This window comes from Mauremys reevesii, linkage group 18, assembly GCF_016161935.1.
Source record: "Mauremys reevesii isolate NIE-2019 linkage group 18, ASM1616193v1, whole genome shotgun sequence".
NCBI classification, from domain to species: Eukaryota; Metazoa; Chordata; order Testudines; family Geoemydidae; genus Mauremys; species Mauremys reevesii.
This window is the reverse complement of record NC_052640.1, coordinates 21,361,142-21,384,000: the sequence shown is the minus strand read 5'-3', so window position 1 is coordinate 21,384,000 and position 22,859 is coordinate 21,361,142. Positions and strand designations below refer to the sequence as shown.

Here is a 22,859-nt window from a genome sequence, read left to right as displayed (position 1 = left end):
GGTACAGGAGGGGGCTGCGGGCTGGTGGGTGAAGCCAAGGGGTTTGGAGTATGGGAGGGGACTCCAGGAAAAGGCAGGGGGTTGAGGTGTGGGAGGAGGTACAGGCTGGGGGTGTGGGTTCTGGGGTGGGGACATAAATTAGGGGTTCAGGTAGGGTGACCAGATAGCAAGTGTGAAAAATTTGGATGGTGGTGGGGGGTAATAGATGCCTATATAAGAAAGACCCCTGAATATCGGGACTGTCTGTATAAAATCGGGACATCTGGTCAACCTAGGTTCAGGGTGTGGGAGGGGACTGGGGTGTGGAGGGGAGTGATGGCTCCAGTTGGGGGTACAAGCTCTGATGTGGGGATGAGGGATTTGGGATGCAGGAGGGGGCTCTGGGATGGGGCCTGGGGCATGGGGGTGTGTGAGGGTTCTGACTGGGTGCAGACTGGGGTGGGGCTGGAGATGAGGGGTTTGGAGTGTAGGAGGGTGCTCCGGGCTGGGACTGAGGGGTTTGGAGGGAGGGAGGGAGGGGGATCAGGGCTGGGACAGGGGGGTCAGGGCGTGCTGGGGGAGTGAAGGCTCCGGCTGGGGGTTCAGGCTCTAGGGTGGGGCTGGGGATGAGGGGGTTTGGGATGCAGGAGGGTACTCTGGGCTGGGATCGAGGGGTTCGGAGGGCGGCAGGGGTCTCTGGGCTGGGGCTGAGAGGTTGGGATGCAGGCAGGGTGTGAGGGCTCCGACTGGGGGTGCAGACTCGGGAGTGGGGCTGGGGCTGAGGGGTTCAGAGGGTGGGAGTGTAGGGATATTAAAGAAGGTTTATATTAAACATGGTTTATATGAAAAATGACTTATTGTTAACTGATGCCTTATAACTAAAGGTTTATGTTAAAAGTAAATTTGTGATTCTAACCTGCAAGCCACCAGCTGTGTCTGTGTGAAGCCTGCTCAAAGAAATACTTTGTATAAAACTTGTTAAACATTAATTAACTCTAAGTAAGCCAAAACAGTAGCTGTTATAGTGTATAAATAGAGACCCCCACCCTCCGTAAATTTTCATCTCACTTTATCTTTGATTGTTAAAAGACAGGGAGTCTCACATAAATTGGTCACACCCCAAAAGGTAAAGAGACAGTGAAATAGATGTGATTAAGTTAGAGAATGTATGTGAATGAATGGTTAGGGAGTTACCAGCCTGAAGAATTCAGTGTTGGCTGAAGAAGGTGTCAAGTGGGATCAACCAGATGACCCCCGGAGGGCAAACTGGAATCCACCCACCACACCTCAAAGGAAGGAAAAACAAAACATCTAACAACATGAAGCCAGCCACCTGCTGATTGATTTAGCAACAGCAAAATGAAGCAACTCGTATGAACTAACATAGGGAAAAATCCCTATAAAACTGGACTCTAAAGAATAAGAACTTTGAGTCTATGGTTCTGCTGCCAGCCTCCAAGAGCATCAGATGCATCTGACACAGACTCGGCTCCATCCTCATGACCAAGATACCTGGCCAGTAACTTGGCATGAGCAACATCTAGGCTGGTAACTATAACATCTATACAGAACCTGAATGAATGATTGTGTGAATGAATATGTGTGTGTGTGTGTGTATGTATGTATAAGGAATAAGTAGTAATAGAAACAAGTAGAAAAACATTGTTTTTTGTTTTGTTATGGTATTTACAATAAATGTGGCATCTTTGCCTTATCCCTCTTAATAAGATCCTGCTGGTTTTTATTATATTGGTATAACAGGAGGGGGATCAGGGTTGGGGTGGGGGCCCGGGAGGGGGGCAGGCTGTGGGTGCACTTACCTCAAGAAACTCCCAGAAGCAACAGCATGTCCCCACTTCAGCTCCTGTGCAGCCCGCGGCTCTCCGTGCTGTCCCATCTGTAGGCACTGCCTGTACAGCTCCCATTGGCTGCAGTTCCTGGCCAATAGGAGCTGTGAGTGCGGTGCTTGGGGCGGGGGTAGCGTGCTGACCCCCCTGGCTGCCCCTATGCATAGGATCCGGAGGGTGGACATGCTGGCTGCATCCTGAGAACAGCGTGGCGTGGAGGCTATCAGAGAGCTTGCTAGCTCCTTTACATGGTGCCGCCAACCAGACAGTCAAGGGCCCGGTCACCAGTGCTGACTGGTGTTCCAGTCAAAAAACGGACACCTGGTCACCCTAGAATATAATATAGGTGTTCTGACTCCTAATCCAGTGTCTAACTGCTGAACACACCAAGAATTGGGCATCCTTGGGCAACCAAACTGCCTCTAGATAGATCTTCTCCATTTCATAAAATGTGTTAGATAGTAATTTAAGTAGGCAACAGAGCTTAATGTCTGACATTTACAGATTAACTAGTCAAGACATGAAGATTATCTGCTCTTCTGAGTAGGAAAATGTATCAATCATTAACTGAGTGTAATTGGCATGAAGGATTAGACTCAATAAGAGACATGACAGTGTGTGTAACTACAGTGGCACACCTTCATTTCTTATGGTGCTGAGCAGGCTGACAACTTTTGGCCTTGTGCCGCAGGACTTACCTAAATTGTTAGGTTCACTACAGAACCCTAAAAGCAGCAAAGAATCCTGTGGCACCTTAATGTGTGGAACCCTGTAACACTGCATTGTGAGCTTCCAGAGTGGTCCTTGTGTTAAAGGGAGTATTTTTCAGCACTGTGAATAAACTACTTTTTTCATTAAGGGTTTGCCTTTACAGTTATAGAAAACAGTCATATACCTGAAGAAATTAGTTAACAAAAAATGCTCCTTTAAAAATAAGTTTTGCATTGACTATAAATAAGGCAGAGACTACAGTCATTGACATGATTATTACTTTTATAATCGTACAATCGTCATTGCATTTTACACCAGTCACCCCAAACCCTAGGATACTTACTTAATTTACTAAAAAATTTAAATTGGCTTCTGTAAAAGTTTTACCTGAGTAATGACCTTGGGATCTAGCCTATTAAGAATAAGGGCAGGTCTACACTACGGGGGAAAATCGATATAAGATATGCAACTTCAGCTACGTGAATAACGTAGCTGAAGTCGAAGTATCTTGTATCGAATTACCTACCGTCCTCATGGCGCGGGATCGATGTCGACTCCGCTACCGCCGTTCGGGTTGGTGGAGTTACGGAGTCGACAGGAGCGCGTTCGGGGATCGATATATCGCATCTAGATAAGACGCGATATATCAATCCCCGAGAAATCGATTGCTACCCGCCGATACGGCGGGTAGTGAAGCCGTACCCTAAGATTGTTTAGAATAGGAGATGTGGTAAAACCTGTGTGCATATAATACATATCACCTATCTGTGCTATCCTACTCATTGCTGTAGTATCTGAATATCTTACATCTGAGGATCTAAAGTCCCATACAGGCATTAATTAATTAAGTCTCAATACTGCTGTAGGGCAAGTAAGCATTATTCTTGTTGTACAGCAAGTGAAACTGAGGCACAGAAAGGGGAAGTGACTTGCCCAAAAATCACACAGAGAGTGAATGGTAGAGTTGAGAAGAGAAAACAGATCTTCTAAATTCCAGCTCTGATTTTTTTCTTTCATGACCCTAATGGGCTGTGGTTGTGTACCTGATCATGTGGTTATATGTCTCACAGTTTCTTATTCTAGCAGTCATGACTGAAACCATACCGCGTAATACCTGTCAGCTGTTTGATAGAGGGACATCTGTTATTTCAGATACAAATTTGCTCCCCACCTACACTTGTGATATCTTGTTTTCATTACCCTATATTATTGATAAAGTTTGATTAGAGAAGTTGAGATTTTACACAATGAGAGAGACACGGTGGACGAAGTAATATATTTTATTGGACCAACTTCTGTGTGTGGAAAAGACATTGTTAAGCATAAGGGGGTCAATCTGTCCCACCTTGTATTTAGTTTTGAACTCTGGTTACCTCTCTATAGCTGAAGAACAACTCTGTGGAGCTTGAAAGATTTCCCTTACACCAACTGAAGCTGGTCCCATAAAAGTTATCCCTCATCTTGTCTCTTTCGTATCCTGGGACCAACAGTGCTAGAAAAATATTGCAAAGAACATTTTTTGACAGTTTATTTACACTGTCCAATTTCTACTCAACTTAAAGATAGTTGTTTATTTTTTGTTTCCCATTTTGGGTCTGCATCCCTAATTGTCTCCCATATTTAGGCACTGGGCGAGATGAGAGGTTGATCATGTTACATAATTACCTCAGTAGTGGGGATATCACCCTGAACCCATTTACATTAATCAAAACTAACTGGCTTAGGGAACAGAATTTTCTCAGCAAAAAAAAGTTTTGTTTTTCTATTAAAAACAACAAAAGAAGAGAGGCAGGCAAAGCAGCAACTCACATCCTCAGTGCAGGGAGATAATATGGGGCTCAGTCAGACTTTCAGGTGGATTTTTCAGTGTCTTTCTGACTCTTTCTCTCCTCATTTTCTCCCAGGTTCTATTGGTTTCTTCTCTCCCTTTTTCTTTCCTCACACCCCTAATATTGTGCTCCTGATACTATATCCAGCTTTCTGTTAACATTCCACCCTGCCTGTTCCCAGTCTCTCACCTTTTCAAAAGCCCCCTTCTGTTGTCTCTGTGCTCTAATAGTATCCTCTCAATTTTTGACCGCTCTGTCCCAGTTGGCCAGTTCTAGCAATCATGCTCTAGGGCCTAATACCAACTGTGCCTCCAGTTGTCCATTCCCAACTATTTACTTCTCAATCAGTCACTTTCTGAGATGTCCCATCATCTAACTGCCATTCTTACACTTGTCCATTTCCACATGTCACACAGTCTCCCAGTCATTTATTTTTATTTAATTATTCAAATATATTTCCTGTTAGGGGGGCTTCACACTAAAGAGAAAAATATATGACTCTATGTATAACCCGTTATCAGTCAGGCTTTGAATAAGCCTTGCTGCACTGTAAAAGATTAAGTTGTAGGTTGGTGGTGCTTGCCTGAAACACCATGCCCTGTTACTGTTAGGAGATGTTGATCCTGTTGGGAAAGGCTTAGGAGGATTCTGCCAGCTCAGAGGCAGGTAGCTCCTTATTTCCCCTGGACATAAGAGAGATGAGAGACTTTCTGAGGGTCTGGGCTAAGCAGTTTTGAGGTAGGAACCCTAGGAGCAACTAAGCCTGAGGAACAAGCTTAAACAGAGATCTATTGTTAGTGTTAGTATCTTTGTTAATTAAACCAAAACCTAGGAAGGGGTGAGTTTTTAGCTAGATACAATATGTGCACTTCAGTTTAGAACCAACTGGACAGGTTGGTTTATGTTTTACACCAGTAATGGAACTAGGAATTATTTGGTCCTGAGGGTTGGTTGTTTTGTTAGTCTAGGGTGACCAGACGCCCTGATAAAATCGGGACTGTCCCATTTTTGAGGAGTTTGTCCCACGTCCTGACCAGAGTATGTTTGGGACGCCATTTGTCCCGATATTTTGTTTCCTGGTCTTCGGTGGCAATTTGGCGGAGAATCCTTCAGTCGCGGACGGTCTTTGGCAGTATTTCAGCGGCGGGTGCTTCTGTCTTTGGCGGCAAGGTTTATTACCCGCTGCTGAAATACCGCTGAAGACCATCCGCGACTGAAGGGCTCTCCGCCAAAGTCCTGGACGGGTGAGTGTTTAAAAAAAAAAAAAAAGCCCCCCCGCGACAGTCCCGATATTTTCCCCTTAACGTCTGGTCACCCTATGTTAGTCTCAGTAATTATGTTTTCAGGATGGTTATTGACTTTTTTTTTTTGTAAACAGGACAGGAAGTATCATGTGGTCAGAGTTGTGGGGAGACACCCCAAGTTCGGATTGTGTTTTTGTGTAGCACTAAGTCCTTGTGGTATATCAGAGGCCCACAGGTCTCTCCACAAGAACCACAGAACATACTTATTAGGCAAGAGGTGGGTGGGAATCCTCTTTTAGGTAGTACTTTAGATTTATTTTAAGAGCTAGTATAACCCCTCTTTGTAAAGCCCTCAGTTCCTTGGACTGCTTAAAAAACAAAAATTTCAATACACAATAAATGAAACAAGTATCTATGGTTAGGAGCTTCCCCTTCAAAGGCTAGTAACTTTTCCTTCCACCAAGCAGCCACTATTTACCCAATCTGATCTGTTTTATATATATATGAGCTACAGCTGCCCTACCCTCTTACCTTGAACTGTGAAGGGGATTTCTCAGGCTCCAAGCTCCCTTTCTCCATGGAGAATTTCCTTTGCTTTATTTGGCAAACTAGGGAGGGTTATACAGCCAAGGCGGCCTTTTTTTTAGGGCCCAGAGAGCCTGCACTGCTCCACCTTTTTGCTTACTGTTAAGATTTACAGATCCACCATGTCACTCATATGGAGGGAGATGTCTTCCTTTTGTAGTTTTAAAACCATTATCTTTTGATGAAGAAAGATTTTGCTGTGTGCTTCAGTGAGACATTTAAAATCTCTCTCATCCATCCTTGAAATCTCCCTCATACAAATTGTCAGTTTTACTGCCTTGGAATTGCAGCAGGAGGAAGAACTAAGAGTGGGGTCCCGGTCTATGACTAGGGTCCCTAGGTACTCTGGTAATACAAACAACAGCCATAATAGAAATAGGAGTATGTTTTCCCCCAGACTCATAATTTTCTGGCACTTGACTCCTGATTGAATGTTGTGTAACCCACCGGGCCTGTAATCTGCAGAGGACATGAGTTGTTAGTCTCCTCAGCTAGAGTTTTAGCTGAAGCTGTAGTGGCCTATGCTTTTAGTTACACTGGGAGGTCTGTGGTGCATCATCTGCCTTGCAATGGGCAACCGTGATTCCCCAGCCTCTTTCCAGCCAGGCCTAGTTGGTAGGGAAGAGGAAAGCCTTGAACATGTTTTATTTTCTCTTAATATCTCTGAAGCAACTAGAGCTGCTCGTAGGCTGGCTTGTTTCCATGCCCCCCTCCCCGTGCAGGTTGCCAAGCAAAGGCACCTAATAGGAGGTTGGGGACTGAGCCAAGGTGGGAACAGGTGGGGCAGCTTCCCTCCAGTGTTCTGACTGGGCATCTCCGGTGTGGCCCACAGCCTCTAACCACACTGCAGACAGCGCAGCGCGCCAGGCTACCCAGGTCCTATGCCTTGAGGGTTAGGTGAGGCCTCGGGCTGGGGAGGCTGCGCGGCGCAGAGGGCGGTGCTGGCTCCTAGGGGGCGCTATGGCGCTCAGGCCGCAGCTCCACTAGCTCTGTGACATTGAGGCTCGTCCTCCTCGGGTTGGAGAGGCGGAGTTTTCTGAGGGGGCGGGGTTAGGGCGCAGTTGCGTGTGCGGGCGGGGCTCTCTTCTGGAAGTGGCGGCTTTGGAGAGAGGCGGAGTGATGTGCCAGAGTGGGTGGATCTGTGGGCGTGGCCTTGGCTCGTGAGTGGGCGGGGCTATCTTGAGGAGGTGGCCGGCTCGTTGGCATGTAGGGGGAAGCCGGTAGAATCTCGCGAGTGCTGCCAGGCTCCCGCGAAGCGTTGCGCCTGCGCAGTGGTGGGTCTGAGGCGCGGGGTCGGGGTAGCTGGTCGCTGAGCGGGCGGGGATCGTCGCCAGCATGAGCGGGACATTGGCCAAGATCGCGGAGATAGAGGCTGAGGTAACCCCCCTCCCCCCCCGCGGGAGGGCCCCCGCTGACGGGCTGGGCGGGAGAGCCGAGCTGCCGGCCAGGCCAGCTGTGCGTCCCCCGGCCTGCAGGGCGCTGCGCCCGGCTGCTGCCCCTTCCCGGGCCCGGGCCCGACCCCAGGCGGCCGTGCGGCGGCCATGGCGCTCCCTGCGGGAGGCCGGGCTCCACGCCGAGGTGACGGCCCCGCAGGCTGCTGATGGGGGATCCGGACTCCGGGGTTCTCCGGCCTGCTCGGGGGCTCCTCGGGCAGAAGGGGCCGCGCGGCCGGGCCACCCGAGCCCTGGCGTCCCCCCGGCTGCCCGCCCGCCCGCTGGTCAGTAGCGTTGCGGTGTCACCTTGTGCAGATGGCCCGGACGCAGAAGAACAAGGCAACGGCGCACCACTTGGGGCTGCTGAAGGCTCGCCTGGCCAAGCTGCGGCGGGAGCTCATCACCCCGAAAGGAGGCGGCGGCGGCGGCCCCGGGGAAGGTGGGTAGCCCCTGGGGAGCAGCGCACTAGCGCGCCTCTCCAGAGATGTCACTTCCCGTCTCCGGGGCAGCGTGTGGCGGTAGCTGAACGAAAGGGGTGTCTGTGACCTTTGGATGCCCGAACTTTTTCCTAGGGCAGGGGTAGGCAACCTATGGCCCGCGAGCTGATTTTCAGTGGCACTCACACCGCCTGGGTCCTGGCCACCGGTCCGGGGGACTCTGCATTTTAATTTTAAATGAAGCTTCTTAAACATTTAAAAAACCTTATTTACTTTACATACAACAATAGTTTAGTTAAATATTACAGACTTGTAGAAAGAAACCTTCTAAAAATGTTAAAATGCGAAACCTTAAATCAGAAAGAATAAATGAAGACTCGGCACACCACTTCTGAAAGGTTGCCGACGCCTGTCCTAGGGTATGTGTGCACAGCAACTGGGAGGGTTGTCCCCATTGCTGGTGGAGAGACTCACTGGATCCACTCTAGCTAACTGCTAAAATTGTAGTGTGGTGCTGCTGCAAAGTGTGTGTGTGGGGGGGAGGAGATGGTTCCTCACTGTAGCTGTCACCACTATTCTGAGACTTTTTTTTCTTTGTTAGATACAGAGCCTCAGAAAGAAATTGCTTTAATCTCTAGATATTTGGTATGTAGATTTATTTAGGATTTAGTGAAATGGCTGCATTAGCAGAAACCTGAGAGTGGCGATTAATGGAGCACCTTGCAGTAGCCCCAATTTTTAAATGTGAAGGTATAGTCCATGTTAGGTACATCTCTCATAATCAGTACTCCATATTCACCTGAGGTAGCCTGTAGGCTGTGCCTCCATAGTAAAGGTACATGGACTACACTTCCTCCCATTGGAAAGTATATGTCATACTAATGGGCCTCCTCTCCAAAATCAGAGGACCTTTGAACTTTCTTGTTAATTTTTGTTTATATTGTAGGTTTTGATGTTGCAAAGACTGGTGATGCCCGAATTGGGTTTGTGGGTTTCCCCTCAGTGGGGAAATCTACTCTGCTGAGTAACCTTGCTGGTGTGTATTCTGAAGTGGCAGCATATGAGTTCACCACACTGACAACTGTGCCTGGAGTCATTAGATACAAAGGAGCAAAGATACAGGTGAGAATGTTTTGCTCACAAGGAGGGATATATAGCTTGGCCCTGGTGGTAGCTGAGCCATCTAGTCTGCTGTTAATAAGTTAGAGGTAAAGTAGTATGTGGGAATGTTTTGAGAAAACACGCCTTAAAAACCTTTTATTGAGTTTTAACTTTAAGCAGTTGTCAGTACTTCTCACTGTGCTTCAGAGGGAAAGCCCTATAGCAGGGGAATTCTTCCTCATTTCATATAATACAAATCACCATGTTTCATTCCACCAATACAGAAAGGGAATAAAAGTTTTGGGTGTTGTGGTGGATAATCAGCTGAATACGAGCTCCCTGTACGATGCTGTGGCCAAAAGGGCTAATGTGATCCTTGGGTGGACAAATCTCAAGTAGGAGTATAGAGGTTCTTTTACCTCTTTGTTCGGCCCTGGTGCGACTGCAGCCATTTCTGGTGTCCACAATTCAACAAAGATGTTGATAAATTGTAGAGGGCTCAGAGAAGAGCTACGAGAATGAATAAAGGATTAAAAAAACATTCTGTGTAGTGATAGACTCAAGGAGCTCAATCTATGTAGTTTAGCAGAGAGAAGGTTAAGTGGTGACAGCGTATAAGTATCTACTCGGAGAACAAATTTTTGAAAATGGGCTCTTCATTCTATCAGAGAAGGACGTAACACGATCCAGTGGCTGGAAGTTGAAGCTAGACAAATTCAGACTAGAAATAAGGTGTAAATTTTTAACAGTGAAAGTAATTAACCATTGGAACAGTTTACCAAGGGTTGTGGTGGATTCTCCATCACTGACAATTTTTAAATCAAGACTGGATGATTTTTCTAAAAGCTGTGCTCTGAGGATTGTTATGGGGCCTGCGTTACACAGGAGGTCAGACTAGGTGACCTCAGTAGTTCCTTTTGGCCTTGGAATCTATGAAAGCTATGTGTAGTAGTCAAAGGGGAAATAATTGTCTATCATCGTTTATTGAGCTCACCAATAGATTCAGTAAATATTAGAAGTGGGAGGAGGTCTTGTTCCTTTGTGGGAAGAGAGACATTCTGTACATAATGGATTTCCTTCCTCTCTTCTAAACACACAGCTTCTTGATCTCCCAGGAATTATTGAGGGAGCTAAAGATGGGAAAGGCAGAGGCCGGCAGGTCATTGCAGGTGAGTGTTGCAGGGCTGGAGGAAGCAGTCAATCACCAATTTAGCCATTCTCTTTCGTGCTGGTGGAAAGGCCAGGTGTTAGAGTGGTGGTTGTATGGCTCTGAGATTGCTTTCTGGGCCCTGGAAATCCTGATATCTGCTGTCAGTATTTCTAATGTCGTGGAAGCATTGGTTTCTTTTATGATGGAGTTATGTAAGTTGTAGACAGTGGAGGTGTAGCTATTTTCCACTTGCATGACTAGATTGCCTGATTGTTCTTTGTGTCATTATGGCTTCTGCCCTGAAGTACACCAATGCTTCAGAGGCAGACACAATTTCACATTAAACAAAGCTGTTTTTAATTTCTCTCTCACACTTGTTTCCTATGTCTATTATTGTGGTACCAAAACATAGACATCAGGATTATTTCAGCCACTTAGACTCTGACCTAAAGAATCTAACATCTGCATTAGGTGACATTATTTGACCAACACTTAAATTGGTAGCGAAAAACCAAATAGATTATAGGCCAAGAAAATATAGTGATGCTTTAAAAATGTGACATGACTTATTCCTTATTGGTTCCCATGGGTTTCACTGACTTCATCAGATGACACCTGACTCGTCTTAAATTCAGCCATGAAATAACTTATTGCTCACCTAACATGTCAGTTTAGTGACACTGAAGATTGAAGTGTCTGTTAAACTAGAAGTACAGCTCGGATAGTGGGAGTAAATGCTCCCCACATTGCTTCCCCAACTGACTTCAGTTATTACTTCTAGAGGTAAAAAGATAATTTGATTCTTCAGGGCCATTCAATCATTGGCCTCTCGGTGTGCTATCCAGGGTATTAACTAGGTAGGTTTAAGTTCAGACTAGATGATCTAGTGGTCCCTTTTGACCTTAACCTTATAGTTCAGAGATTTTGAAATTTTTATGTGATGTAAACATCAGGAAATAGACTGAGACTAGAAATTTAGCTCTTACAGACTTCTGAACAAAATTCAGATGGTAACTAAATTGCAGTTGCTACCAACGTAGGTAGGGTTCAGCCCACTGATGGTATCTCATCTTGTCACCAACTTTGATGGATTTTTTTTTTTTCTAGCAGTTTTGTGCTTTTGAAAGCGTGTGTGAATTTACCCTTTTGAGGAACTTTATTTTCTGATCCTCAGTTGCTCGAACCTGTAACCTAATTCTGATTGTTCTGGATGTACTGAAACCACTGGGACACAAAAAGATAATTGAGAATGAACTGGAGGGCTTTGGAATACGGCTGAACAGTAAGCCCCCCAACATTGGTTATAAGAAGAAAGATAAAGGTGGCATCAACCTCACAGCTACTGTAAGTATGGAAATTGCAACAGGCTGTTATGATGAGGGATTCAGAAAGCTGCTTGATTCTAGGAAGATGCTTCTGCCATGAATGGAGAATCTGGAAGCACTGGTTCTGTGATTAGGAAATGGTCTTCCTTCTGTATCGGGGGTGCTCATTCTTGCTGCAGTGACCTTCTGGAGGCAGTGCTTGTCATAACTAAGTGAATGGAAGTGCTGCTTCTGAAAACATCTTACTACAGCCATTAGTGGGACAAGTGGGATCAATAAGATAATGCCATGAATTGAGGTTCCTCTCCACTGTCCCCAAGCCATCTATGCCAAAAGCATCCACTCCAGTGATGTGCAATATATTAATTATTTCTGGTCAGAATACAGTTTGTGCTAGGAGCTAGCAGCAGTAATTGTAATAGCTGACTGAATGTAAACTCCTCCATTCCCTATCTAACATTGTGTCTATGTATACAGTGCCCCCAGAGTGAGCTAGATGCTGAAACAGTGAAGAGCATCTTAGCAGAGTATAAAATTCACAATGCTGATGTCACACTGCGCAGCGATGCCACTGCTGATGACCTAATCGACGTTGTTGAAGGAAACAGGTACTGTGTCAGGGCGTGGAAATCCTACTGCGTGATTAGCATGCCTATGTTTAAATTACAAAAATGCTATCCTACAGTCTATTTCCAGTACAAGCCAAGATATTGATGCAGTTTCACTAGTTCTCGTTTCATACCCACTCTCAGATGCTTTTTCTTATAAAAGTAGAAGGAAGTAATTTTGGGTGTTGCTGACATCTTCATATCACCCCATTTCCTTCTCTTTGCAGAGTTTATATCCCATGTATTTATGTGCTGAATAAAATTGACCAGATATCCATTGAAGAACTGGATATCATTTACAAGGTGCCACACTGTGTACCAATCTCTGCTCACCACCGCTGGAATTTTGATGATCTGTTGGAGAGAATCTGGGACTACCTGAGGCTGGTGCGAATGTGAGTTCTAATGGCTGCTGATTTTCTGCATAATTAGGTAGAGGATTAGCTGGGAGTCCTCATTCATCCATTTTAGGTGTAATGGCTTCCTACAAGCAGGTACAGAACGTTGTCATCAAAAATCTGTTTGATATGTAAATCAGAGGCCATGCAGTTTGTCTGCTGTACGATTGGGATAACAGACGAGAGCTGTTTCCTCAGTGTTGGGATCTGTGTTGCCTTACTTCAGACGTGGGCAAACTACGGCAGCCCTTGGGACTATCCTGTCCAGCCCCTGAGCTACTGGCTGAGGAACCTAGTCCCTGGCCACGCCGCCGGGCAGACCACACTCTGTCCTGCCACTCCCACTGGGCAGTGTGGGGAGCGCAGTTGGCTCTGGCCAGGTGTCACGGTTACGAGCTCCTGCTGCTTGTAAGGTGGGGGGGGCCCTGAGGGGCAGTCAGGGGATGGGGAACAGGGAGGGTTGGGAGTGGAAGTCGCGGGGGGCCTCTTGGGGTGGGGATGTGGATCGGGGTTGGGAGGGCAGTCAGGGGACAGGGAGCAGGGGAGGTTGGATAAGGGGGTGGGATCCCGGTGGGCAGTTAGGGGCAGGGGGTCCCATGCGGGGGTGGTCAGGGGATGAGGAGCAGAGGGCAGTTGGATAGGGGGTGGGAGTCCCCGGGGCCGGTCCGGGGGCAGGGATGTGGATAGGGGTTGGGGCAGTCAGGGGACAGGGAACGGGGTTGGCTAGGGGCAGTCAGGATAAGGCGCAAGGGGGGTTGGATGGGTTTGAGTTTCTGAGGGGGGGCAGTCAAGAGGTGGGGAGGGGGCGGATGGGGGCAGGGGCCAGGCTGTTTGGGGAGGCACAGCCTTCCCTACCCGGCCCTCCATCCAGTTGCACAACCCTGATGTGGCCCTCAGGCCAAAACGTTTGCCTACCCCTGCCTTACTTCTAGTAGGAGGAGAACTAATCAAAACAACAACAAAAAACCAAACAGGACTCCCACTGCAGTCTCAAGAATAATTGTTCAAGATGTGTTTTAGGGTGGTGTGGAAACAAGACCCTGCTGTGTTAAAAGGATGTGGTGGGAGGAAGGGAGGTAGTGCTTGTTATTGGGTGATTGCTCATTCTGTATTGCAGCTACACCAAACCTAAAGGACAGTTACCAGACTACACTTCTCCTGTGGTGCTTCCTGACTCCAGGACCACAGTGGAGGATTTTTGTATGAAGATTCACAAAAATCTCATTAAAGAATTTAAGTAGTAAGTACTGTCTGCAAAAGATGGTTACCATATGCCAGAAATGCAGTAACCCTCTTTTGTTCCCCCCCTGCCATGCAGGCACTCAGGGAACCCACCCAGCTGGAACCTGGTGCCAACTTCCCCTCTAGCTGGGGAGTGCTTGATATTCTCTCTCCCCCCTGGCCCCACCCTGCATCTTCCCTGCTTCCCCCGCAGCTTCCTACATGCCACAAAACAGCTGTTCACAGTGGGTGGGTGGGTGGGAGGGAGGGGGAAGAGTTGGTAAGTGGGGCTGCTGGCAGATGGGAGGCAGAAGGAGCTTGGCTGCTAGTGGGTGCTGCTGAGCAACACCACCTAATTTTTCTCTGTGGGTGCCTATGGGGGTGACCCTTTGCCTGCACCCACTCAGCCCTGGCCTGGACCTGCTGTGTGGAGGGGGAAGGTGCCTATCCCGCAGCCCCACCTCCAGAGCTGCTGGGGCAGGGAGAGGTGCCTCTCCCCCACAGCGAAGAAGCTGCTGTGGGGAGAGAGTGGTGGGGGAGTCCTCTCTCCCTCTGCTGTAGCCCTGGAGCACCCCAGAGCCTGCACCCCCAGCTGGTTCCCTCACCTCCCCCACACACCCCAACCCTCTGCCCAATTCCTGGGACTCCACCCCATTAATTTTATGTGCACCATTATGAAGGTGATATGTCACATCACTTCCATATTGGTGCACTTAACAATTCATTCAGCACATAGGTGGGAAAAATTAGAGGGCACACTAAATCTAACCATAGAATAATAGTGGTAGAAGCCCTGTTTCTTTGCTATTTGGTCTCTGGCTTGCTTGTGAAATTCTCTTCTGGGACTATATATGTTTAAAAGCACAAAAACCACCATAATCTGCAGCATGATAGGTAAAGTACATATCTGTACAAGGAGCTGTTTTGCTTTGCTTGCTTAATAGTAGGTGTGGCTGCTTCTGTTCTTCAGTTGGAGTTGAGACAAAGGAGCAGGTACTTGTATGTGGGCAAAAGGTAGCTTTTTATAAAGCTACCTTTTCTATATACAGACTAGCACCTGTCATAGTAAGCAGGGTACTGTGTGGCACTTCCTTGCCTTGTAAGTTATTAATTTTTTCTCTCTTCCCTTCAGTGCACTGGTCTGGGGTTCATCTGTTAAACACAATCCGCAGAAAGTTGGCAAAGATCACACACTTGAGGATGAGGATGTCATTCAGATTGTGAAGAAATAAAATTGTTCCTGTTAACTTGCCCTGGTGGCTGACTTAATGTCACTTTCTTCCCTGCTGCTCAGCTTTGAGTGCTAAAGACCAGACCTTGTTAAGTGGAGGGGGAAGATTACTTTAATAGTTGCTTACTTTATATCCTTGGCACTCTATCACTATAGGCATGTTTGATTCTTTACCAATGCAGCAGCCATGAGCCCTCCTTTCAGAGTAGGAAGTCCTGATTCTACCAGCCTTCATAAAAGGTGTTTGTTTAAATATTTAAGGCTTTATGCCTTGCAGCTCTGGTTAATAGCTGATTCCTCATATCTGGCTGTAGCTCAGTGATACAGAAGGCTGAGGGCTGTTACCCCATACTAATATTTAATTATGCTACTGGGTAGGGCTATTGACCTACATTTCACTTTCTGTTGTCTACTTAAGTTCTGCTTGGGTAGTAACAGAATGGGCTTTGTCTAGGGTTGCTGGGGGAGGTAGTGGTGCATTGAATAAATAGCTGTGGATTACAGGGTGCAGAGAGATTCTTGTAATGTTTCTCCATTTAGCTAAATTCTGCTACTTGACATTACAGCACAGTCTCTTCTGAAAGTCAGTTTTCCTTTCAGATGTAAAGGATGACTAGTTTCTCTAGGGATATCTACAAATTGCTACTAAGATTAAGCATGAGAGAAGCATTAGGTTATGTAGTGTAAAAAAATGGTTTTAGTTAATGGAATACTTCTGTCCTGTAATGCAGTAAGTTCATGGAAGTTTTCCTTCTACAAAAGTAGAACTGTTTGTCAATTTTACCATCCACTGTCATCATCCAGGTGCACTGTAGAAATATAGCACTCAGCTGGCCTACTGTGCCTGCTACTGCTACCTTTCTAGAAGCAAAAGCACCCTGGAACTTACCTAATGCCAGACAAACAAACTGGTTAAAGAATGACCAGTGGTGATGCATATCTCAGCTATAGTTTTATAACGAAGGAGCACTCAGCATTGAGTTTAGATATGTTAAATTTGTATGTGGGCTTGGTAATCAAGAGACAAGATAAAGCTTCCACTAGCATTCATTCTTTCTTGTGTACCTAAAAGCAAGTTAATGGTTGTGGTGAAGGTAGTAGAATCCCTTCAGTGACAGTCATCTAGGTGAGTCACTTAGGATAACCACTTTCCCTAGTAATTTGGCATAGAGTTATACAAGTTCCCCTCACCATGAAGGCCTATGGCATGGAAGGACATTACAGTAGTTGCTTGTCCTGGTTAAGATAAGGACTAGGACTATGCCAGATGCAATATGAGATTTTACTGGTTTGTCTATTAGGCTCTTCAATATTCATAGTCTATAGCTGTCTTACATACAACAGTAGTAAATACCTGGAGATAGGTATGAGACTACCATTGCATTTAGGTTGTTTACAGTGAATGCTGCCAGCCCCCTGAACTAAAGCCTCCTTGAAAGTGCACAAGAGTTCCTGATAGCCCATTTGTACAATGTAAAAGCTTTAATTCAAGCAAATACTTTACTGTACTGCTCTGGAGAAGGGTTGGAGTACCTACAATCCTCTCTATACTTTAGACACTAGCTTAAGGCTTGCAAAGCAGGACAGTGGTGAAAGTTCCCCTCCCCCTGATTCTTCTCTCTCCCCCTCCCCAAGAAAGTCTAGGTGACCTGGGGAAACTACCCTGTACTATGGCACCAGTTCAACCATTTAAATCAAAGACTAAGGTGCAGTGCAGGATTCAGTAGCCTGCTGTGTTCTACACTGGGGTTCTTGACCTTTCTTTTGAGCTGTGCTCCCCATGCTATAAGAACTCCACACTGCACTTGTCCCACAACTGTTTTTCTGCCTATAAATGCCAGGGCCAACATTAGGCAGTAGCAATCAGGGCCCCATGCCCATGGAGGCCCAATAGCTCCAGCTAGCCTTTCCCTCATACTATAGATATTGTTCCAAAACTGAACTGTTGAAAATTATTAACAATAAGCATCTGCTAGCACAGCCTTGGCAACTGGAAGGGCTGAACTAGGTGTTTTGGTTGCTGGTGCTAGTTGACCAAGGAAGACTTCCTTGAGGCACTTGACTTCCTGAAGCTACATTCATAGCTTGAAGTAAGCCCACTTTTATATCTGTCCCTATACCATTGCACTATTCAGATCAGAACAATGAATGTAATCCTATTGCAAGAGGACATCTTCACAGAACTTACTTTTACAGCATAACTACAAGGCAGTCAAATACAGACTAGAAAGGAACTTGTTACTGCATTTGGAAATTACAAGTTAGGGCACTGGTTTACAGCCATTACCTACAGAGTTACTCACTTCAGAAAATATTTTTGCTTAAATACCCATGGAATAGCATGGCAAGAAGCAAGTCACAGCAACAGGGCAGCTGTCACCTGAAGGACAGTTCTGTTAGAGCAGTTGAGACAGAAAGCTGGTAGAATTGACTTTATTTACAGAATGCTATTGGGAAGTGTCAAGTTAAAAAGTTATGAAAAGTTTTACAAAGATGAGCTGTGATTGTATGTTTTACATTGACCTTAAGTATGAGTAATAACCAGGGAGAGACTTTATACTAAATATTGGTTATCCTAATGGATTCAACATTAAAGATGTGCACCTGTTCTTTCTGCACAGAAGTCTCTACTTATCTGAACTTCCTACAGCTTGTTGGCTGTTTATAGTTCAGTCAAGTGATTTCCTGCTGCTGGTTTTGCATTCAGGGAAGAGCAAATCCTGGTGAGAATTTGGAGTTTGCTTTCATCTTTAAAATAAAGATTACAACAACATCTGAAAAGCATGTAAGACAATAGTACTAGACTCCAAGTGAGAGTGAATGCAGGAACCATGCAGTAGAAAGATGGAAGGAACACACACACTAGCTGTTCAGAAAAAAAATAATCAGCACAGGCTTTAAAAAAAGCCACATTTTAAAAACAAATATACACAATAGGCTCACAGAACAGCCTCACCCCTCAAAACACAAGAAAAAACAGCCAGATTTCACAGTAACTGCATCAATAGATGCATGCTAGATTGGGACAGGGTGCTGGGACTCCCCTCTACAAGTAGAACTGGAGATAGCTATAGTACCTTGTTCCATGCTATGGCTAATGTACAGAATTGAGGGTGTGAAGAAGGGTAAGAATGTTAAAGGCTCAAGTTGACCTTTAACTTTGGAAGATCCAAATTAAAACAATAATGCAGCTAAACAAGAGGACCAGAGCCAACCCTGCTGTGAGCACTATGACAATCAATACAGGATGCATTTACCTTAAATATGGAGCAGTGTGCGGAGTCTTGGACTGCAGACTAAAGGACTGACCCTTTTGGATCACTGCACCACATCTCATCTTTGAAAGAGTTTCAAGAAACTAAACTATTCCCACCTTTGATGGAAAAACCACAAGGAATCAGACATTTGTTGTACAAGGAGCCAGTTGTGGGCTTTTACTTTAACTTTAGCTACACTGAATCTGCACATTACATAAGACAAGGAGAAATGTGCTCTGAGGGAGACGTGAGAAACAGCAAGAAGAAATCAGCTTCATCTTGTTCACTCGCACACTTGGCATTTGCAACTTTAATCTTAAACAAATAAGTACCACATGTACAATGGAGCCATCCAAACCATAGGCACAACTAAAGCTCAAACTTATCAGCTACTCTTATGTACAGCTGTATAGGTTCAAAAAAGCTATCCTAGGTATATATACAAAAGATTGTTTATACACAAGTTTGTACACAAGGGTCTATACATTTAATTTTCTGCAGGAGGAATCCTTAGCTGCTCCCTCTACACCAGAGGAGGTCAGCACTTCATTCACATATTTTACAAAAAAAAAAATAGACATTTCCAGGATTAAACTGGCTTTGTATTGCATCTAAATGTCTTCAGGCTTCATAGTCCAAGCCATATGGATCCTTCAGTCTTGACCCAGACATGGAGACCAGGACAGGTGCCATGTGCTTTAGTCTCGAAGTTCTGCACACACAGTGCTAAAAATAAAAGCCCCAAAACAAACAGGTGAAGCACAATGTATACTATCAGGACTCTTTTTCCAGTCTAAAGAAACAGCTACCCATCCTCCTAGAGGTCACTGCTCACTGCCGATATTCCAGTTCATCTACACTGATGACTTTGGATGGCATGGAAGGGAGGGGCTGCTGCAAAACATCTGAACCAAACCATTTTGCAAGGCCAATAGGAGAACCACTTCTCTGGCTGGTGCGATGCTCAAGCTGTGAGTGTACATGAGGCAGTCCAGTCCGAGATGGCACATTCTGAGGGGTGGTTTGCACACCAACAGCAGACCCCTGTGCTCCAGAGGCTGGAGAATGGAGAACTATTTGAGGTAGGAAAAGAGTAGAGTTAAGGCCAGGAAACCCTTTTTCAGTTTTAGAGGAATTGTGAATCAACAGCTAATATGGAAACTGGACAGGGCAAATGTGAGCTACTATGGGGTTCAGTATTTTCCTAGGCTAAGAACTGCATGTTGATCATATTGATGCCACTGCAGTAGCATTTGTCAACTCAGGACATTGACTAGAGAACCACATCCAGATCTCAGCTGAAAGACTATCAGCATGAGTGTCAAAGATTAAATGAGTAATAAGTTGTGAGTTATCTGAGGTCCCCAAAAAAAGGTGGGGGAGAAGGTAGAGAAGAAGAGGCTGCTCAGCCTCTGTAGGTGGTAGAAGCACTAATTGTGCCACAGGAGGCTAAAAACCCACTCCATCAGCTGAAGGCAAAAAAAAAAAAAAGTTACCCAATGATCCAGGGAGAGAGTAGTCATGCTACAGTTAAGTGGAAAGGAAGGTTCAGACTCTCAAAGCTATCTTGGGAATTTACATTCTCCCTTGAAGCCTAGTTCTCATGGATGACAGTTTCCTAGACAGCTTTGAAAGTTTCAACCATATCTGTATGCTACCAGGTACCTTCAGTTAGTTAAGTTCATTAATTGAACATGGGACAATACAAAGTTCCTAGGGTGCAGATTAGTCAGGTCTAGAACACTAAGTATCTTGGGTTCTCTTGTTTAACCTACCTGATCGCTGTAGTTGCTGTTGCATCATTGCCAGCTGCAGAGGTGTCCCAGAGCGTGGGTTTAAGAGGTGATGGCCAGCTGTTGGTAATGGATAAAAAGGCTGGCCCAGGATGGGAGTAGATATTCCCTGTATGTGAGACAAGTCCACCCCTGGAGGAATCATACCTATTGATTAGACAAGGTTGTGGGGAGGCTCATTACTTCTTTTTTTAAATAAAGTCAGAAATATAAGCAAGGAGCTTCATTTGAAAGGCACACTTGTTTAGCAATTGCTGGTTTGAGAGAGTACTGTCAGTCTTATGAAAGGCATTTGTTGTAATAGGGAAAACAGCCTATTTGTGGCAACCACCACACATCTTAGTCTAGCATTATGTAAGGGTGTTAGTGCTTCTTATGAAACCATGAACAAGTTTATTTTGAAGTTTCACCCTTGCAGTTAAGTGGTATAAGTAAAAGGATTACCTGCTTGCAGCAGAGGAAGATGTTGTGGATGCATCCCCTGTGCCAGCATCCTCTGGACCAATCCTGGATGGAGTTGATGAGTAGGTCGTACAATTGGTACAAGGGGTACCTGGTGAACAGGACGAAGGAAGGGAGACCCTGGTACAGGGGAGGCTGTTGTAGGAGTCTTTCTGCCAGTTGATTTAGGCCTATAGTCTTGTTCTTTGGTGCAACGGTTTGGCTGAGAAAGCGGTGTAGAACATGCAGAACGTTGCAATGCAGCTAGTTTGGAACCTATAGCAGGTGAAGTATCTTGGTCTGCATTCTCCACCAAGCCAGCTGATAGTAAGTTATCTGTAGTCAAATTAAAATAAGACTTAAATCTGATTTAGTTGTGCAATGTACAAAAGGCAGAAATGTCTTAAAGCTAGGTATGGTATTTGCTAGACTATCAATTACAAGTCTGGAAGATATACGAGAGACTGAGCTCAGTCAGATGTCTTCCTACCACTTCCCTCATCTTTCCTAGATTCCTTCTGAAGTCAAAGGAAAGTGGAGGAGGCAATGATAAGAAAGGAGTCAGTATCTGAGTTTTAAAAAAAGCGCACTGTTAGTGTCTCAGCTTCATTCAATTCATGCTGAAACACTGACAAGCTATGCTGAAACAGACAGGCTATGTCTAAAAATCTAGTTCAGGACAAGTGATATCCCTCAAACCCAGGTTCTTCAGATTAGCTACATGAGCATACTAACAATGCCCTTTATAGCTCCAGGATTGGATGCAGTCTGTACTGCTAGAGGAGCATGCCTGGAAATCTAGTTGTCAGGTTACAATTTAGAGATACAGCTAGATTTGACAAAGTGATACTGGCAAGAGAAGTAAATTTGTATTCTTGGGAATAGACATCCAGTCTTATTACTGGAATTAATCACATGCAAATTGGAGGCAGTCCTTACTTCCTAGCACTCAATCCTTAGCCACTTGGAGACTGAGGTACCCACAACCACACAGAATATTTCTAGAGTTGGGGGGGAGAAGGGGAAAAAAAGCGCACAGGATTATCAGTTTCCCCAAAGATGAGATTTACAGGCAAGACAAGCTGCTCATCTAGTAAGCCAACCTCCATAAAAATTTAACTGCTAGAAAGTAGAAATGAAGAAGGGTCAACAAGTGTGTTGAGGAATAGTAGTAGTTATACAGGATGAAGTGGGTATTCACCCACGAAAGTTCATGCTGCAAAATGTCTGTTAGTCTATAAGGTGCCACAGGATTCTTTGCTGGTTATACAGGAGGAAATTCCTGCATATCCTGATAACCAAGGGAAGTGTCAACTGAGGATGCCATGTCCACTAATGTTTAGTGAAGGTGGAGAGAACCAAGCTGCAGCTTTTCAGATCTTAGAGGTCTCTCCTCTCCCAACAGAGTACACTCCTCCACTGCAGTAACCTCTAAGCCCAGTCCTCCATCAGTCTATACTCATGCCAGTTTTAAGGTTAGTGGTTTAACAATTACTTCAGATCCCAGCTCAATTTTATAGTCAAGTTACAAAGTTAATCAGTGGATGGAATCTAACTATATGAGGCAGAAACATCTGAGTAAGAGGTGCTCTAAGGCTATTTACATCTTGACACGTATTTTAGAATTTAATGTGTGAGGGGTAGATGTTTTACCCAGGTATTCATCTTAAATAAATCTTGTCTGGCTCTTGATGCCATTATAACCCCCTTCACTCCTGCAATCTTCCATTGCATTTGAAGCTGGTTCTACAACCATATAAATCCTACAAGGTGCAGCTGAGTTATCAAAAAAAACTGCTAATGGATCACTGTGCGAGTTAGAAAGCGATCTTTTACCATGCTATATTTAGTCAGCTGAAATGACTGTCAAAGGGAGTAGAGAAAAGGGCCATTATTTCATTAGTAACTGGTCAGAGGCAGTTGCAGAATCTTCACAATATAAGTTTCTCATTTCCAGTTTACCCTTCTACCATGCTATTTTTAATTGCTCAAAATAGCAATTGGTTGACTATTTCTTAAAGGATGTCCAGAGGAGAAGTTAAGTAAGGTGACAAGGATGTGCACAATGAAAGCTCAACTGGCAGAGCAGTAATTTAAGGGCAGTCTTAAGAGTTCTAGATTGCATCTGATCCAAGAACTCTTCTCAAATAAGGAAGAGATGGAAGTGTGTCTAACATGGTAAAAAAAATACAATTCCTACTGAACCAACGTACCCTTTTCTAACAGGGTTGAGGCCAAAAAGCCCTGTTTGCAAGTCTAAGCCATCAGC

General features: G+C 45.2%; 2 protein-coding genes across 8 annotated transcripts in view; one reads left to right on the top strand and one right to left on the bottom strand.

The window, feature by feature from the left end:
• The first annotated feature begins 7,374 nt into the window (after positions 1–7,374).
• Positions 7,375–16,070, top strand: DRG1 (developmentally regulated GTP binding protein 1). The gene is made up of 9 exons (XM_039505688.1): positions 7,375–7,572; positions 7,944–8,067; positions 9,012–9,187; positions 10,266–10,335; positions 11,491–11,660; positions 12,119–12,249; positions 12,477–12,644; positions 13,765–13,887; positions 15,001–16,070. Exons 1-9 carry the CDS (start codon positions 7,531–7,533, stop codon positions 15,098–15,100), a joined length of 1,104 nt encoding a protein of 367 aa, XP_039361622.1. The 5' UTR covers positions 7,375–7,530; the 3' UTR covers positions 15,101–16,070.
• A 1,448-nt stretch (positions 16,071–17,518) lies between these two features.
• Positions 17,519–22,859, bottom strand: part of EIF4ENIF1 (eukaryotic translation initiation factor 4E nuclear import factor 1) — a 38,064-nt gene continuing 32,723 nt past the window's right edge. For 6 of the 7 annotated variants that reach the window (XM_039505665.1, XM_039505669.1, XM_039505671.1 and 3 more), the window contains 3 exons: positions 20,594–20,926; positions 20,132–20,296; positions 17,519–19,429 (listed from right to left, as the gene is read on the bottom strand). In XM_039505665.1, coding sequence (XP_039361599.1) covers positions 19,188–19,429; positions 20,132–20,296; positions 20,594–20,926 — 740 coding nt within the window. In that variant the 3' untranslated portion in view covers positions 17,519–19,187. The remainder of the gene's footprint in view (positions 19,430–20,131; positions 20,297–20,593; positions 20,927–22,859) is intronic. The other variant, XM_039505666.1, reaches the window with a different exon arrangement.